General features: G+C 38.4%; 1 protein-coding gene across 2 annotated transcripts in view; it reads right to left on the bottom strand.

Moving 5' to 3' along the window:
- FBXL20 (F-box and leucine rich repeat protein 20) overlaps positions 1–17816 on the bottom strand; it is a 97566-nt gene that overhangs the window by 36704 nt on the left and 43046 nt on the right. For both annotated transcript variants that reach the window (XM_037140601.2, XM_037140603.2), the window contains exons 2-3: positions 15813–15874; positions 395–449 (exon numbers count right to left, since the gene is read on the bottom strand). In XM_037140601.2, coding sequence (XP_036996496.1) covers positions 395–449; positions 15813–15874 — 117 coding nt within the window. The remainder of the gene's footprint in view (positions 1–394; positions 450–15812; positions 15875–17816) is intronic.

The following is a 17816-nucleotide window of genomic DNA, read 5'->3' as shown; positions in this document are numbered from 1 at the left end:
ATCTTTTGAGAAAAGTGTGGGGAGATAACATGAGAATTAGACCTTCAAGAGCCTTCCATATGTACATGTATGTGTATAAAATGAACCAGGAAAACACAATGAAACACTATTTTATTACAATTCTAAGTAGAGCCTAATTTATTAATGATTTTTCCTTGAAATGTTTCCTGTTTGTATTATACAAATAGTCAAGACCTCCAAAAAATTACAAATGGTGCATGCAGTAGAACAGTAGAATTACATGGGTTTGGGAATGCCATGAGTAAAACAACACCCTTTGAAAGTTAACATACAACTAACAACCCAAGTAAAAAGTTCCCCTACTACATACAGAGGCCAGTATCACCAGTGTCAGGAAAGGGGGTGCCCTTGTAACCATGTCAACCAATCTTACCCTGGAGACCTGAGCACAGCGACACAAGGTAACAACATCCAGAAAAGAAAATATCCTAAAAAGAGATAGAGACAACTTTATTATAAGATAAAGTAGAGCAATTTACGAAGAAAAATATTGCTCATATGAAACAGGGAGAAAGTAATCTTTTACTTGATAATGTATGTTTAAGTACTTACTAGTTCAATTATACACATCAATGAATGATAAAATATTTCTAATACAATTTTTAAAAAGATTTCATTTATTTATTTATTTAGAGAGGGAAAAGGAAGGATGAAGAGCAGGAGAGAAACATCACTATATGGTTGCCTCTCACTCGCCCCTTCACTGGGGACCTGGCCCGCAATCCAGGCATGTGCCCTGACTGGGAATTGAACCGATAACCTTTGGTTATCAGGCCAGCACTCAATCCACTAAGCCACACCAGCCAGAGCTACTTTTCTTTTCCCCCAAAGCATTTGAAAGTTTAATAATTACTGGAGCTACTTTCTATTTTTTAAAAAAGGGCTGAGCTCACAAGTAATTAGTATTTGTTACAAAGTTTTAAAAGGTACTAGATGAAGAAAGGGCCACATAAGAGTGTGAAAGCCTCCTGTGAATTTAGAGTTTTGACACTTGTCTCATGTCTGGCAGAAACTACCGCATTTTCAAAATTGCACACTTCTTTCTTTTTTGAAAATTGTTGTTCAAGTACAGTGGTCTCCACTGTCACCACACCATGGCCCCATCTTAAAAACTGCACGCTTCTTACTCCTCAAAAGAAACCATCAGTTTGAGGACTCGGTCGTTAAAACTGTATGCTAGTGTCTACGATCAAACTACAGATGTAGGTTTACCAGACCCCTGTTTTAAGGAAGAGGATTTCAGGTATAGCTATGACATTAGGGGTACTATCCATGATTTTGTGGGGAACTCCACTAGAAGCAATGTATGATACCTGTAGTTCTCATGGGCTTATTTGAGCTTTGACTCTTTAGACAAGAACAAAACTAAAGCTGGCAGACACAATCTCTGCGAGAGCAGATAATCTACCACCTCTTAAATTAGGGCTGTACTTTGACTCTTCCTTCCTTTTGAACTTGACCTCTCTTTTAAAAATTTTTATTGAATTTATTGGGGTAATATTGGTTAAAAAAAAGGTATAGGTTCCAAGTGTATGATTCTATAATATACCATCTGTATATTGTAATGTGTGTTCACCATCCGAAGTCAAGTCTCTTTTCATCACCATGAACTTGAATCTCAATGGGAAACTGCTCTTACACCAGATGCACATGCCCCAGTCATGAATAATGGAAAAATAAGTTTCCTAGGTGTTTCTGAAATGATCTTATTTTCACAAATATGGAGAGGTCACCACAAACAATTGGTCTTATTATCCAGCTACTTAACTATTATTTTAACCACAATTATATTCAGCAGAAATTAAGCAACCCCAATCAATTCATATCTGGAAATCCCCCATGCAGCACACCAAATCATTCAGTTCCTCAGGGGTACAAGTAACTAATACTTGAAATAATTGTGGTCTAGGATGTGGACTGGAGCCTGAATCAGGAAGAAAAAACTTCTTATTCCTTTTTCCAATAAAGGACATTAATGGTAAAACAGTGATACAATCTGTAGACTAGATAATAGTATTGCTTCAATGTTTATCTCCTCATTTTGATTACCAGTACTATAGATAAGTACAAGAATATCTGTTTTTAGAAAATACACATTGATATCTTGAGTGTAAAAAGCACTGCATCTACAACTTACCTCAAATGGTTCACAAAAAAAATAGAAAATGATCATGCAAGTGAGGTAAAAGTTAATGTTTGCGGAACCCAAGTAAATGGTATATGGGAATTCTTTAAATTATTTCTGCAATCTTTTCAGTAAATCTGAAATTATTTAAAAATAAAAATATAAACAATAGCTACTGGCTTAGTATTAGCTACATATATCTAATTGGGTCATGATATATTTTTCAAGCTAATTTCTACATTTGAGCTTTGAACTATAATACAATTAACAGGAAGAAACACATAAGCTTCAGGAAACAAAGTGACAGTTGAAATCATAATTTCAGATTAATATTCATAAAATTGAGCCTGATTTCTTAAGATTATTTTCTTTTAAAAACAATTTTTAAAAAGGTTTTACTTACTTATTTTTAGAGAGGGGGAAAGAGAAGGAGAAAGAGAGGGAGAGAAACATCAATGTGTTGTTGTTTCTTGTGGGCCCCCAACTGGGGACCTGCAACCCAGGCATATATGCCTTGACTGGGAATCGAACCAGTGACCCTTTGGTTTGCAGGCTGACAATTAACCCACTGAGCCACACCAGCCACAGCAAGATTATTTTCTAAATAAGGTTTTCTTCTAGGATAAAGTTATGATCCATATTCTCCTGTTCCCAAGATAGCCCTGATCTAACAGAGATATGACTTTGACTTTAGGGCTATTAACCTAGCTTTATAATATCAAGCTGAATCTGGAAGGAGCTTCTGATGTTAAAATGTTTAATGGCAGAAGACAAAAAAGACTTGAGAAAAAAAAACAAACAGTATCTTCCCATAGCCAGGTGGCTCTTATCTCAATACACAAACAACTCTGTGTGTACAATTACATATATAGGACATGCACATAGGCAGTGTGTCTAATACGTATCTTATTAATAGTCTGTCATTACCATGATACTGAGGCATCACAGGAGCTGCTACTGGCTAGAAAATTGGGGGTTAAACAGGGTGGCAGTCTCCCTCTGACTAAACTAAAATAAAATATCCAATTTACTCTTCAGAGTATTTTTTATTTTTTGTTGCTCCAGGAAATGAACTATTAAGTTTGGCAATATTGAAAAAGCAAATGGCAATTATGAAAAAATAAGCAAATCAGGGAGGGGATGAAGTTCTATAGACAGGAGGCATTCAATTTACTAATGGACTGTATGTGCAAAGTTTGTAAATTCTCCAAAATAAATAATATTGCAAATTACAGGGTTAGGGACAAAAAGATCCTAAACTATAATACTATAAGCTATACCAAAAAACAAATAAACACCCCCCCGACAAAAAACCTTGAACCTTATATCTTACAGAATACCTAAATCAAAAACTCTGTCTCTATTCACAAAGGAAAAACTATCATCTCTCCCGGATCTGAAATGTCCTCTCCCTCACTCCCCTTCTGTCTAATTAATCACCACTTACTCCTTCAGCATGTCTCATTTCCTTAGAAACATCTTCTGAACTTTCCAAAATTGGTTGTAAAGTCCTACATGTCAGCCTGCTGTAAGGCTGCTGGCCAGCAATTTCAACCAGTGTGCTGCAAGAATTTTTAAAACATGCAATATTGGACTATTTAGTCAGGCACAAAGACCTCTTTTCCCTTAGATTGTCAAATAAAAATATGACAACAGCCAACAAAACAATAGCCATCAGTGTGAATGCCCTGTCTTAAACCATAAATATACAGGTTATAGAATATAGAGTTGCATCTTATTAGTCACACTGCATAATAAGGTTATGTCTGATTGGTTAATTTTTGGTATCAGAAATCCTTATATACAAATATAAGCACCTGACATTTTAAAAGTCACTTTGGACCATAAAGGGTAGGTAATTACAATTATTACTTTCTTTGTAAATCAATTAAAAATATGGTTTGGTTGTGCCACAGTCTTAGAAACTAGTTTATGTGTGCCATGAGATGAAAAAGACTGAAAACAGCTGCTCCGGGCTGATCTCCACTGCATCGCTATATTGATTATTTTGATGTCTGTTTTCTACCCAGTGAGCTTCTGGAACTTGGTGACTCTTTTTTATTTCTATACCCAACACAATACCTGCTGTATTGCAGGTACTCAGTGAATGTTTGTTCCTGTATTAAAGTTTACGAGAATTCCAACTATATGACATTCTGGAAAAAGAAAACTCTGATGACAAAAAGATCAGTGGTGACCAGTGGTGACAGAAGAGAGAGATGAACAGACAGAGCACAGAGGAGTTTTTAAGGCAGTGATAATACATATCATTACAAAGTCGTCCAAACCCATGGAGTTTATATCAAGAGTGAACCCTAACATAAACTGTGGACTTCGAGGATCATGATGTGTCAATGTTGACTCATCCTTAGTATTAAAAAACCCCACAAAAACCCAAAAAACAAACATACAAAAAACCCCACCACTCCAGTGACTGGTACTGATAATGATGGGGGCTATGCATATACAAGGGCGGGGGCATATAGGAAATCTTCACCTTCCTCTCAACTTTGTTATAAACCTGAAACTCCTATAAAAATAAAGTCTTTAAAAAAAAAGAAAAAAAGGTGAAGGAATACCAAGACCTTGGTTAGCATTTTAGTATCTGGCTGCTAATGCAAAATAAAATATACAGTTTTAATTCTCTCACCAAAGAAAAAATATATAGATTAATTGCAGTAGCAAGCACAAATGAAAATGTACCATGCATATGTTATATACAAAAATATCTTAAATATGTTTATATAAAGAGTTACTTATATAACTATTTTGTTAAAAATCCCTATAAAACAAATTATACTGAGTTTTTTGGTATTTAATGAAATATAGCACTTGTGCCCTGACTGGTGTGGCTCAGCTGGTTAGGCATTGTCTGGCAAACCAAAAGGTTGCTGGTTTGATTCCTGGTCAGGGCACATATCTGGGTTGTGGGCCAGGTTCCCGGCTGGGGTGCGCTACAGGCAGACAGTTCATGTTTCTCACACTGATGTCTCTCCTTCTCTCTTTCTCCCTCCCTTCCCCTCTTTCTAAAAGTAGGTAAGTAAGTTAAATAAATATGTCACTTGAACTCTCCCTCTCACCAAAAAAAGGTTTAAGGAACTGTAATTTAATTACTTTAGTACCTCGTAGCTTTCATGAATACCACCAGCTGCCATCTTATACAGTGAAACCCAAATGGGTGATTAAAACCTGCATATCTTTTCATTAAGTAGTCCTGTACTATTAACGTTTTTCAATGTTTTTATTTATTATTTTTACATATTCTCCCTTACTGTCAGATTACCACTCTTAAAACTCAGTGGATCCCCTTTAGCATTACTCTTCTGATCCCAATTTTATTTACTGCAACTCACAGTCAAATCTGTATGAACTGTGTCTAGAGGAAAAGGAGCCTGAGAAATGACTGGCATGCATTCTCTGAGTAAAATGCACATTTGTCTTTCTCCTTACTTCCTGTTTCTTTGACTTTGTTATTATGGGTAATTGAGAAGGCCAGAAAACTAAATGCTGAATAACAGAAAGACTGATTTTGTATTCTTTTTTGAAAAGGTTATAGGTATTTTTTTTCAAGATTTAATTAATTTATTTTTTGAGAGAGGGGAAGGCAGGGAGAAAGAAAGGAAGAGAAACATCAGTGTGTGGTTGCCTCTCACGTATCCCACACTGGGGACCTGGCCTGCAACCCAGTCATGTGTTCTGCCTGGGAATCGAACCAGTGATCCTTTAGTTTGCAGCCTGCACTCAATCCCCTGAGCTACACCAGCCAGGGCAATTTTGTATTCTTTGAATTAAGACATTTGCCAGTTTGCACCTTAGAGTTGAGAGATGATCACTTTTGGTAGTCCCAGAACCTGATCACGTCATTTTACGGTCCATGGGTAAAAAACAGAACTAACAGTAATATATATTAACACTTTCATAGCTCTTACTCTGTGACAGACACTCTTCTAAGCACTTTACATTTATCAACCCTTTGGATCCTTGTGATAACCCAAAGAGGCAGGTACTGAAATCCTCAGTTTACAGTTAGTAAATGACAATACAGGACATCAGATTCCAGAGTCCATGTTCTTAACCATTATGTCTTTGGAAGAAAGGAAAACACTCTTCTCTAGCTGGAACCATGGAGTGTGCAGAATAGAAGCTGTTCCTGCTGGGTCAGAAATTTCTAAGAAAAAAAGCAAAGGAATTTTGCAGAGCTGAAGATCAGGCCCACAAGACGGTTCCCAAGGCAAGAAGGAAGCTTATGTATGAAGAAGCTAAGCACTATCGCAAAGAACATAGGCAGATGTGCAGAACTGAGATTCAAAGCTTGGATGGCGAGAAGAGCTGGCAACTTCTATGTTCCTGCAGAACCCAAACTGGCATTTGTCATTGGGATCAGAGGGATCAATGTGTGAGTCCAAAGGTCTGAAAGGTGCTGAACCTTCTTCCCTTTCACTACATCTTCAACAGCCCCTTTGTTAAGTTCAACAAGGCCTCAAGTAACATGTTGAGGATTGTGGAGCCACATACAAGAACTGTCCAGAAGGTATCTAGCCACGTAATATGAAAAATAGATATTCATTGAAGAAGATACAAGAAATATTGTACACAGGGCAAGGATGCCTCATCCTGCTTTAAAGCAGGCACCTTGGGACTTTATACAATTCTCTAATAGCTATCAGCTGCCCTGTTGTATTTTCCTGAATCTCATCAACAGTCTGAAATGTCTTCCATTTCAAAGGTGATTTTAGTTTTGGGAAAAGCCAAAAGTCACAAGGAGCCAAATCTGGGCTGTAGGGCTACTGAGTCAAATCACCCCTGGGTGATCTGATGTTTCACACACACAAAAACCTCTGCACAAGATGTGATGCATGAGCAGGCACATTGTCGTGATGAAACTGCCAACTGCCAGTTGCCCATAGCTGTGGCCTTCTGAATCATTCAAATAATTTTTGCAGAGGAATGTTCAAGCTTAATGCAAAATTTTATGCAGATTTGTTGCTCTACTTACTCAGTCATTTTGAATGTGATGGCCACACAGTACACATGTTCACTCAATGGCATCTATAGCCCCCACTGACTAGTACAGTGAGGTCCTCATTGTTCATACATGTGCATTCCAGTCCACTCTCCTTGGCTGCCAGGTTACACTGACATTGAACAAACTGTTCTGCTTATATTAATAATGGCTGAGCCCTGGCTGGCATAGCTCAGTGGATTGAGTGTGGGCCTGCGAACCACACAATCGTGGTTCGATTCCCAGTCAGGGCACATGCCTAGGTTGCAGGCCAGTTCCTGGTAGGGGACTCACGAGAGGCAACCATACATTGATGTTTCTCTCCTTCTCTTCTTCCCTTCCTCTCTAAAGATAAATAAATTTAAAAATCTTAAAAAAAAATAATGGCTGGACTTTTTTCAGATAGACCTCATATTGCATGGTGTACCACAATCTAAAGTCAGTAAATCAATTGATCTATAAGAGTGATTATGGCAAAATCAGCAAAAGGGAACTGCCCTGACAGAAAACATATTGCTTAATTTCTTGGTACGTATGACATCATCTACATGGAAGATCTGATTCACAAGGACTATATTGTTGGAAAATGCTTCAAAGAAGCAAACAACTTCCTATGGCCCTTCAAACTGCCTCTTCCATGAGGTGGAATGAAGAAAAAGACCACCTATTTTGTTGAAGGTGGAGATGCTGGCAATAGGGAAAACCAAACCAAATCAACTGCTTATTAGAAAGATGAACTGCAGTATCTACTATGGTTATTTTTATAACCTGGTTAGTTAATAAACAGTGACTGCTTTAAAACGGGAAAAATGAATAAATAACACACACACACACACACACACACACACACACACACACACCCACCCCACCTATCCTGAATTCCTAGTACTTAAACTGAATGAAAAGCTACAAGGTACCACCAACATTCTAAGCTTCTTCGAATAAAATATTATACAGTATGGGTGCAGGTAAGACTTATCATAGTCCTACCCTTAGAAAGGCCTGCTTGCAATTTTGGCCCTTGACTGGCATTTCAGGAACCTGAATTTTGGCAGAGTTCCCACGGTTCCCCCAAGGAGCGTCCCTGGTTGACAGTATTTCACTTATGTTGTTACAACTTGTTGCAGGAGGAATTAAATGCATTCTGTGTGGCTCCACTGGGAAAGGACTCTTGGAAGCTGGCCTGGCTTCCTCTCTTTTGCCCTCTGCACTTTTCCCCTTACTAACTTTGCACTCCTTCCCTCTAATAAAGGACAGCCATGACTGTGACTACACATGCCGAGTCTTGTGAGTCCTTCCAGTAAATTACCAAACCTGGGGGTGTTCTTGGGGACCCCCAACACAGCACAATTATCCATTTCAGACAAAAAAATCCCAACCAACCATTTCTTCCATGTTAAGTTCAGAAAGTTCATCTTCTACCAACTCACACATACATATTATATATTACATGGTAATTATGTCACAACACTTCCAACAGTTGAAAAATATAATGAAAAATATTTTAGATTCTTCTAAGTAGTAATAACCCTCATTCTGAAACTGTACTTTGTTTTACAGCTGAAAAGGGCATGTGTGGGCCCAAGCAGTCTTTTCCCTCTTATCATTTTTACAGTCATCAATATCAACCTCAGAAGAAATCTCAGAGGAACAAGTCACTTTATAGTAGCTCTTGGAAAATACACAAGACTCTTTGTTTCATCAACACTGACATTCATTTTTCTAGAGGTACTCCTAAACAAATACATATGGCTCTGCTCTGAAAGAGAGTACTGTCAGTCCTGCTAACTGATTTTACATTATGCAAACTGTGGATTCCAGCTTGCTACAGCATTCATAGTAAACTTTATTTCAAAAGGGAAGAAAGAGAACGTGCAAGTTAAAGTTAGGAGGAAACAAGAATACTCGCTTATAATTCATTGCTAACTTGACTGTGGCCTTTCATTTACAAGGAAACAGTATGGTCCTATGAACACAACTGTCCTCTTTGTAGGTTAACATATGTTGGACTTGATGATGTAATATGTAACTTAAAATCTAACCAAACCAAATGTTGCATAATTTTTATTAGGCTCTTTTTTAACAGAACACTTATATAGTCTCAACACTGCACAAGATAGAAAAATAATTTCACAGTGGAGAAAGACACTATCTTAACTAAATGACCAAAGGTAACATCCAGTTATGAGCGTAGTGACATATGTGCCTCCTGTTATGATACATGAACAAGGGCACAACAGCATTTTGGTAATATACTTGCTAAAATGCATAACCTAAATCGAACCATAAGGAAACATTAGACAAAACCAGATTGAGAGAGATTCTATAAAATAACAGTTAAAAAGTATCAAGATTACGAAAGACATAGGAAAACTAAGGAATTGTCCCAGATTAAAGAAAAGTAAGTGGGTATGACAATTTAATGGAATGTCTAATCCTATATTGGATATTGGGCCAGAAAAAAGACGTTACTGGGACAACTGAAGAATCTGAAGAGGTCTGTAGATTAAATAGTACTGTATCAGTTAACTTCCTAATTTTAATAACTATTGCTTAATTATATAAGATAATAATTATTAGGGAAGGGTATTCTCAAAAATCTTTGTACTATTTTTACAACTACTTCAAAATGAAGAGTTAAAATTTGAATGTCTAAAAGATATAAAAAAACCTAATGAAAAGTAAGTTTTGCTTCTATTCCTATCTTCCAGTTACCTGGTTTCCCTTTCTAGGGGCGCCTGCTATTCCCAGTCATGCCCTATATGCTTTAAACAAAATTTAAATTTTAGGAAATATCATCTTCAATGAATTTCAATAAATTAATTATGTTTGGTGTAATGTCAAAGATACCAAAAAGGTTTCTTTTTATTTGTCTGTAATGGTTAAATGGAATCTATGTTTTACACACTTAAATGCATTCATAAGCATCATGTTTGATGGTGTCAAATCACTTCTTTCCTTCTCAGGGTATCAGCCTCACTGTCTTCAATTTAGGAAGGAACATGTTCCCATCAGTAAGTACAGAATCGATTTGGAACTCAAGCTCATTTCCTCACAGAAATCACATCATATTTCGTAGTCAGGTTTCCTGCCCAGGTTAGAAAGCAGCCAATTTAAACTATAATGTACACAAGGATCAGTTCCAATATAACACATACAAATCAGAACCAAATTCTCATTCACAAAAATGTTGCTATAGAAGAAATATCTCCGGCGTTCCAATTTGAGAAGCCAGGAACACATTATCCTTCTTCAATCTTCCTTTTTTCAACCTCTCAACTCATGCCCACTCTTTTCCACAACCTAAAAAAAGAGCCAGATATGCCTAACATTTCCTCACATGCATAGTGGCAGTGTGCTAAGCTAAGTAGCAAAGGCACTGAAAGTTACATAACTCTTCAGTGCCAACATAACTCTTCAGCGCCAACAACAACAACAAAACTCATAGATACGAGAACAGACTGGTTGGAGAACAGACTGGTTGTTGCCAGTGGTGGAGGGTGGGTGAAATAGGCGAAGGTGGTCAAAAGATACAAACTGCCAGTTATAAAATAAATAAATCCTGGTGATGTGGTATACAGAATGGTGACTACAGTAAACAATAATCTATTGTATATTTGTAAGTTATTAAGAGAATAAATCTTAAAAGTTCTCAATACAACAAAATAATTTTGTAACTATGTGTGGTGATGGGTATTAACTAGATTCGTCATGGTGATCACTGTATAATATATACAGATACTGAATCATTACGTTGTACACTTGAAATTAATATAATGTTGTATGCTGATTATGTCTCAAAAGAAAAGGGTAAGAGACAGTGACTAAAGCTAGATAGAGCAGGAGTAAGCAACGCTATACTCTAAAAAATTACAGAACATATTCTCTATGTTACCCTTATCTCTTGCCTGGAATTCTTTAATAGCCTTCTTATTGCTCTCCATTCCTATCCCCTAATCTGGCCAACACATAGTACCGAGACTAATCCTGGAAAAATATACACCGAATCATATTACTCCCCTGCCAGATCATGAGGGGTCTTGTAGGACACAGTAAGGAATCTGAGTTTCATGGCAAAAACAGAAAAACATAAACCATAACATGGTTTGGCCAGTTACTGAAGAGTCAAATAATTTCCCTAAATCTTAGTGTGCTGTAAGGTAAACTACAGCAGTACAAAATAATGCTAAGTATTCAAAACTAATGGCATTATAAAAAAAACTAAGGTGCCCTGGCTGGATACCTCAGATGTTTAGAGCATCATCTTAAAAAGCCAAGGTTGCGGGTTGGACCCCCACTCAAAAAACATGTAAGAATTGGGGGAGCTTCTGGTCAGGATGGCGGCATAGATAAACACGGCTCACCTTCCCACACCACATCAAAATTACAACTAAAATATAGAACAACCATCACTCAGAATCATCAGAAATCAAGTTGAGTGGAGTCTGACAACTACAGAATTAAAGAAACCATATCCATCCAGACTTGTAGGAGGGGTGGAGATACGGAATGGGCTGGTCCCATATCCTTATGTGGTGTATAAAAGTTCAGGAGAAATATCTTAGGAATGAGGAGTCCCAGCCCCACGCCAGGATCCCAGCGCCAGGATGGTAAGTCCCCATAATTTCTGGCTGCAAAAACCAGTGGGGATTGAGTCAGTAGAAGAAACTTGTAGAACCCCAAGCAGTTCCTGTTAAAGAAATCACATACAGATTTACTCAGACTCCCTCCGAGTTCAGCACTGCAGTAGCAGCTTGAAAGGCACGGGTGGCACACAGGGGCAACTAAAGTGTCTGGCATCAAGGTGACAGCTGGGGGACAGCTTTCTCCCAGGCAGAAAGGCAGAGAGAAACCAATGTCCCTTTTCTGAACCCTCTTCCCACAAAGCCAGCAGGCTGGTGCCATATCTGAGAATCCATCAACCTGGCTAACATGGTTTGCCCTGCCCTGGAGATACCCAGAGATGCTGTCCCACCCAACTCATGAGCCCATTCAAGCTGCTTTTCCATATGAGTGGCAGGTCTTGGCTCATGCTTCACAACTTCCTAAAATGAAAAAAGCAATAGCCAGTCTCAGTGAGCCCCAGGCCCCTGTACTTCTTGCCAAGTGGCCCCAGGCCTGGCACTAGCAGCAGCCAGTCTAAATTCACAGCTTGGTTTCACCTGGGAGTCTCCAAACCTAGCACAAGTAGCAGCCTTCAGATTGCTTTATAGCTCACGCTGGGTGGTCCCGGGCAAAACATAGTTGGGGGCTGACCTTGGTCAGTACCACCTGAGGAAAACCCAGGGCCTGCACACCCAGTGACAGCTTCAAACCACATCAGAGCATCACCACCCTGCCCCTGCAGAGCAGATTCTCCATGGAGGGCAGAGGGTTGTGGTCAGTGGTCATAGCCAGTCCTTGCAGCTGACTGGCCTGGGTAAATCCCTGCCATTGACCTGCCAACAGCAACCAAGACTCAACTACAAGAGGAGGGTGTACTCAGCCCACACAAAGGGCACACCTCGAGTACCCAGCTAGGGAGATGGGGAAGGCTGTACCACTGGACCCTACAGGACATCTAGTACATCAGGCCACGCTACCAAGACAGGGAGTCAGAGCAGCTCTACCCAATACATAGAAACAAATACAGGAGGCTGCCAAAATGAGGAGACAAAGAAACAAGGCCCAGTGAAAGAACAGATCAAAGCTCTAGAAAAAGAACTAAACAAAATGGAGGCAAGGAATCTATTAGATACAGAGCTCAAAACACTGGTTATAAGGATGATCAAAGAACTTAGTGAAGGCCTCAACAGCATAAAAAAGATCCAGTCAGAAATGAAAGATACACTAATTAGAATAAAAAATAATTTACAGGGAAACAACAGTAAAGTGGATGAAGCTGAGATTCAAATAAATGATTTGGAACACAAGGAAGCAAAAAACAACCAATCGGAAGAAGAAAAAAGAATCCAAACCGCCTCCCACCCCCGCAAAACAAGGATAGTATAATCAGCTTCTTAGTCTCATTGCCTGAGCTCCAGCACCAGGATAAATTCAAGCAACCCAATATTAACATCATAGGGGTGCCAGAAGGAGAAGAAAGAGCAAGAAATTGGAAATTTATTGAAAAAAATAATGAAAGAAAACTTCCCTAATTATTTGAAGGAAATAGACACGCGTATGATACGAAGAGGCCCACTCCAAGATACATCATAATTAAAATGCCAAAGATTAAAGATAAAGAAACAATCTTAAAAACAGCAAGAGAAAATCAGTTAGTTACCTACAAGGGAATTCCAAAAAAACTGTCAGCTGATTTCTCAAAAGAAATTTTGCAGGCCAGAAGCAACTGGCAAGAAATATTCCAAGTTATGAAAAGCAAGGACCTACAGCCAAGATCATTCTATCTAGCAAAGATATCATTTAGAATTGAAGGGCAGATAAAGATCTTCCCAGACGTGAAAAAACTAATGGAGTTCACCATCACCACATCATTATACACGAAATATTAAAAGGGCTTATTAAAAATAAAAAAAGAAGATCAACCATGGACAATAAAATAGCAAAATACATATCTATCAATAACTGAATCTAAAAAACATACTAAGCAAACAAGAAGAACAGAGAGACAGAATACAGAGAGTGTTTTGATAGTTGTCAAGTGGGAGGAGGATATAGGCAAGTAGGTGAAGGGATTTAGAAGTATAAATAGGTAGTTCCAGAACAGCCTTGGGGATGTAGACTAAGGTATAGGAAATGGATTAGCCAAAGAACCTACATGCGTGATCCATCAACATGAACAATGGTGTGGGAATTGCCTGTGGGAGTGGGGGGTGCTGGGTGGAGGAAGGCAAAGGGGGGAAAATTAGGACAACTGTCATAGCATAATCAATAAAATATAATTAAAAGGGAAAAATCAACCACTGAATGTATAAATAAGTCGGAAAAACCGATGTTTCTCCTCCTTTCCTCTCTCTCTAAAAACCAATCAATAAAAAATTATCTTAAAACCCTCAAGTATGTCTTAGTATACTCAGCATATAATAACTGTGAGGAACATAACCGACTTAAAAATATTTCTCTTTAAAATAGCTAAATTTTGCTGAAATTTGAGGGATACTCAAGATGTCACACAATATATGCAGGATACATTCTCCAATGGCTCTGCATAGTCAAGGGGTTAACTATTATTTAAATTACTCAACCAGCATGTACGTATGCATTGCTTCCATGAGGAAAATCCATTCCCAATTTAGTGATTTTTTTCTTAGTATCTCCAATGTGTTAGGCACTACATAAAGATTTACAGGGTATAGTCCCTGCTCATCAGGATCTTGCCATACAGTGTGGGACTCAGACGTACAAACACTAAAGAATGCCAGGGACACCTTTCCTCACCAGCACTACAGCAGAGAGTACTTTCCATCCTGAAGCAGAGAGTAGGCTAGTTATGGGCTGGCCAGACTGGCAGTAGCAAGTAAGAGCAGTAAGTAAATGCCTCTGAAAACAGGAACTTGTTAACTTCTTATAAATGCAAAAGAGAATATCCTTTTTTTCTTAGTCACAATATTCCATATAAGTAAACAAAGAATGTTGTGATTAAGTGCCCAAATAATGAGCTAAAAGTAAGTCCCCTCATGCCTATTTTTCACTAGGTGATTCCTGAGTCAGATATATGTACTTTGGGAGCTGCGTGTTTTATATTATGGGCGATCCTAAGTGTAGTTTCTATACATTAAAAGAAAAAATGGTGCCCTTGCTGGGTAGTTTAATTGGTCAGAGCATCATCCCGATAGGCCAAGGTTGCAGGTTTAATCCACAGTCAGGGAACACACAAGAATCAACCAATGAATGCATAAGTAAGTGGAACAACAAATCTTGTTTCCTCTCCCCTCTAAAAATCAATATTTTTTAAAAGTGTTGTGCTGGCTTTCTCCCTCTCAAATCCATAAATAAAAATTTTAAAAAGATTGATAGAACCATGTGTATTATAGGAAAAAAAGAGTTTCAAATACTGTGCCTTTTTATCTTTGAAATAAAGGGTTGTTGTGCCCTGGCTAGTGCAGCTCAGTGGATTGAGCACCAGCCTGTGAACCAAAGGTCACGGGCTTGATTCCCAGTTGGGGAAAATGCCTGGGTTGCAGGCCTGGACCGTTTGGGGCCATGCAAGGACAACTGATCAATGTTTCTCTCACACATCAACATTTTACTCATTTTCTCTCTCCCTCCCTTCCCCTCTCTCTAAAAGTAAATAAATAAAACAAAATAAAGGATCATTACTCTTCTAAAAGCACCTCAGAATAATGTAATATTTTGTTGCAAATATAAGTGGGGGGAAAGGATGAATTAGAATCGTCTTCAAAAAATTAGTACTGTAATAAAATAAAATATACCACCTCTTTCACATTCTATATAAGAATAGGGCAAAGGGGAAACGAGTAAATAAAATCTCATATAGCTAGAAATTGGGTAGGATAAAATTGTTTCTAAGTGAAACATCCAAAATTTTGATTTATATCTAGAAAATTCAAAGTAAGATTGTTTAACAAAAGAATCAATAAATTTACAAATTCAGATAATCTAGATCATATATATATATGAAAAAAGCAGTAAGTCTATACATTTTTAAGTAGACAAATATATACACACACAGAGAAATATAAAATTAGCATTTAGACTTACCGTAATAGGAGTTCTTTGGGAAGTTTTTTATTGATTACAGCTTCATCACTATTTGAGAACATCTGCAAAAATAAAACATTTTGTTGTTACTTAACATTCTATTATGTTCAACTCAAGAGTTTACAGGTCCTGGCTGGTGTAGCTCAGTGGATTGAGCTCAGGCCTGCGAACCAGACAATCGCAGTTCGATTCCCAGTCAGGGCACATGCCGGGGTTGCAGGCCGGTTCCCTGCAGGCCACTTCCCAGCAGGGGACACACGAAAGGCAACCATACATTGATGTTTCTCTCCCTCTCTCCTTCCCTTCCCCTCTAAAGATAAATAAATAAAATCTTAAAAAAAAAAAAAAGAGTTTACAGGTAATTCTCTTAGAAGAGAGGTGAGTAAGTATACACTGTATTGTAAGCCAAAGTCATGTGTTCAGAGACTCTTTAGGCTGAAAAACATCTTTGAGACATTTAATTTGTTCTCTTTCTTTAGAGAAAATGAATAGCAGTCAGAAGGATGACACTATATGCCAGGTACTGTTTTAAGGGTTTTTCATGTGCTGATATATTGAATATTCATATTATTCCTAATCTTCATTTTACATATAATAAAACTGAATTACAAAAGACTTACTTGCTTAAAACCACATAACTACTCAGTTTTAAAATGCCATTTTTAATACCTGACCAGGGCTCCTTAAAAACCATTAAGGGAGAGAAACCATTAAGGAGCCCTGGCCAGGTAGCTCAGTTGGTTAGACCATCTTCCCAACAGGCCAAGGTTGCAGGTTTTATCCCTGGTTAGGACACACACGAGTATCACCCAAAGAACACATAAATATGTGAAACAACAAATCGATGTATCTTTCTCTCTCTCAAATCAATAAGTAAAATTTAAAATAAGATAAAAACCCCATTGAGGAGCATTGTGAGATCTTGCTCCCTGGCACATGTCACAAGTTTGGCTTAAATAAGCTCTTACAAGAATTCAAAAAACTAAAAATAAAGAAAATACAAATGCGATTAAGATAAGGTGATTTCCAAATAAAACTCACATTTACTTGTTTGAGGAGGTGCCCCGAAACCTGGGATAGGGAACATTCCCTTATGAGTGTTATGTATCATGCAGCAAACCAATAATGCTTCACAACCACAACCAGACGCATTCTTGCTGCGCACAAGTGCTCATTTAACAAATCAACCAAAACCATTTCTTTCACGCAGGAGATCATGACTATAAGCTTGTCTAGTAAGCTACATAAAAACCAAATAGCTATATCCAATAAAAAGTACAGTAAAAACAGCAAATACACATCATTAAGTAATATTCAGATGGCTTGACTTCAAAGCAATGAACATTACTCCCTGTCAATGTCAGACACTTTTCTAGGTGATGAGTTAAAAAGAAAAGACAACGTTACCCCTGTACTTAAGGAGCTCTTGCTCTACAAAGAACATAGGAACAGGCAAGTATTGACTTCCGGTCAAGATGGAGGCTTAGGTGGGAAACACTGTGCCTCCTTGCACAACCACGTTTAAAAACAACAAAGTTTGAGTAACAAAAACGCAGCCAAAACACAGAAAATTGAACTGTATGGAAGTCCGACAAAAACGAACTGTTCATCCAGACCGGTAAGAGGGGCAGAGTCAGCAGCAGCCAGACCCACCCAGGGGCACAGGAGCGCAGGAACAAAGGAGCCCAGGCAGTGGATGGTGGATCCCAGGTATGGGTGGCAACGGGCGGACCCAGTGAGGGCGAAAGGCAGCTGGCTGACCACGATCACACATTCGCACGCAGATAAACCAAGCGATGGAGCAAGCAGTGAGACAGACTGCTTAGGCCAGGGCCCCAGCGATGGGAATTAGAGCCTGAAAGCACCAACTGGAAAGACTTTTGGGGTTGAGGTACTGGGAGAAGCTCCCAGGCTCACAGAGAGTTCGTTGGAGAGACCCATAGGGTCCTGGAGGTTGCACAAGCCCACATACCTGGGAACCAGCACCAGAAGGGTCCAATTTGC

Source organism: Artibeus jamaicensis, unplaced genomic scaffold (genome assembly GCF_021234435.1).
Source record: "Artibeus jamaicensis isolate MK-2021 breed Jamaican fruit bat unplaced genomic scaffold, CSHL_Jam_final contig_1998, whole genome shotgun sequence".
Classification (NCBI taxonomy): Eukaryota; Metazoa; Chordata; class Mammalia; order Chiroptera; family Phyllostomidae; genus Artibeus; species Artibeus jamaicensis.
Note: the sequence above shows the minus strand (reverse complement) of the source record. Positions and strands in the feature narration are given on the sequence as shown.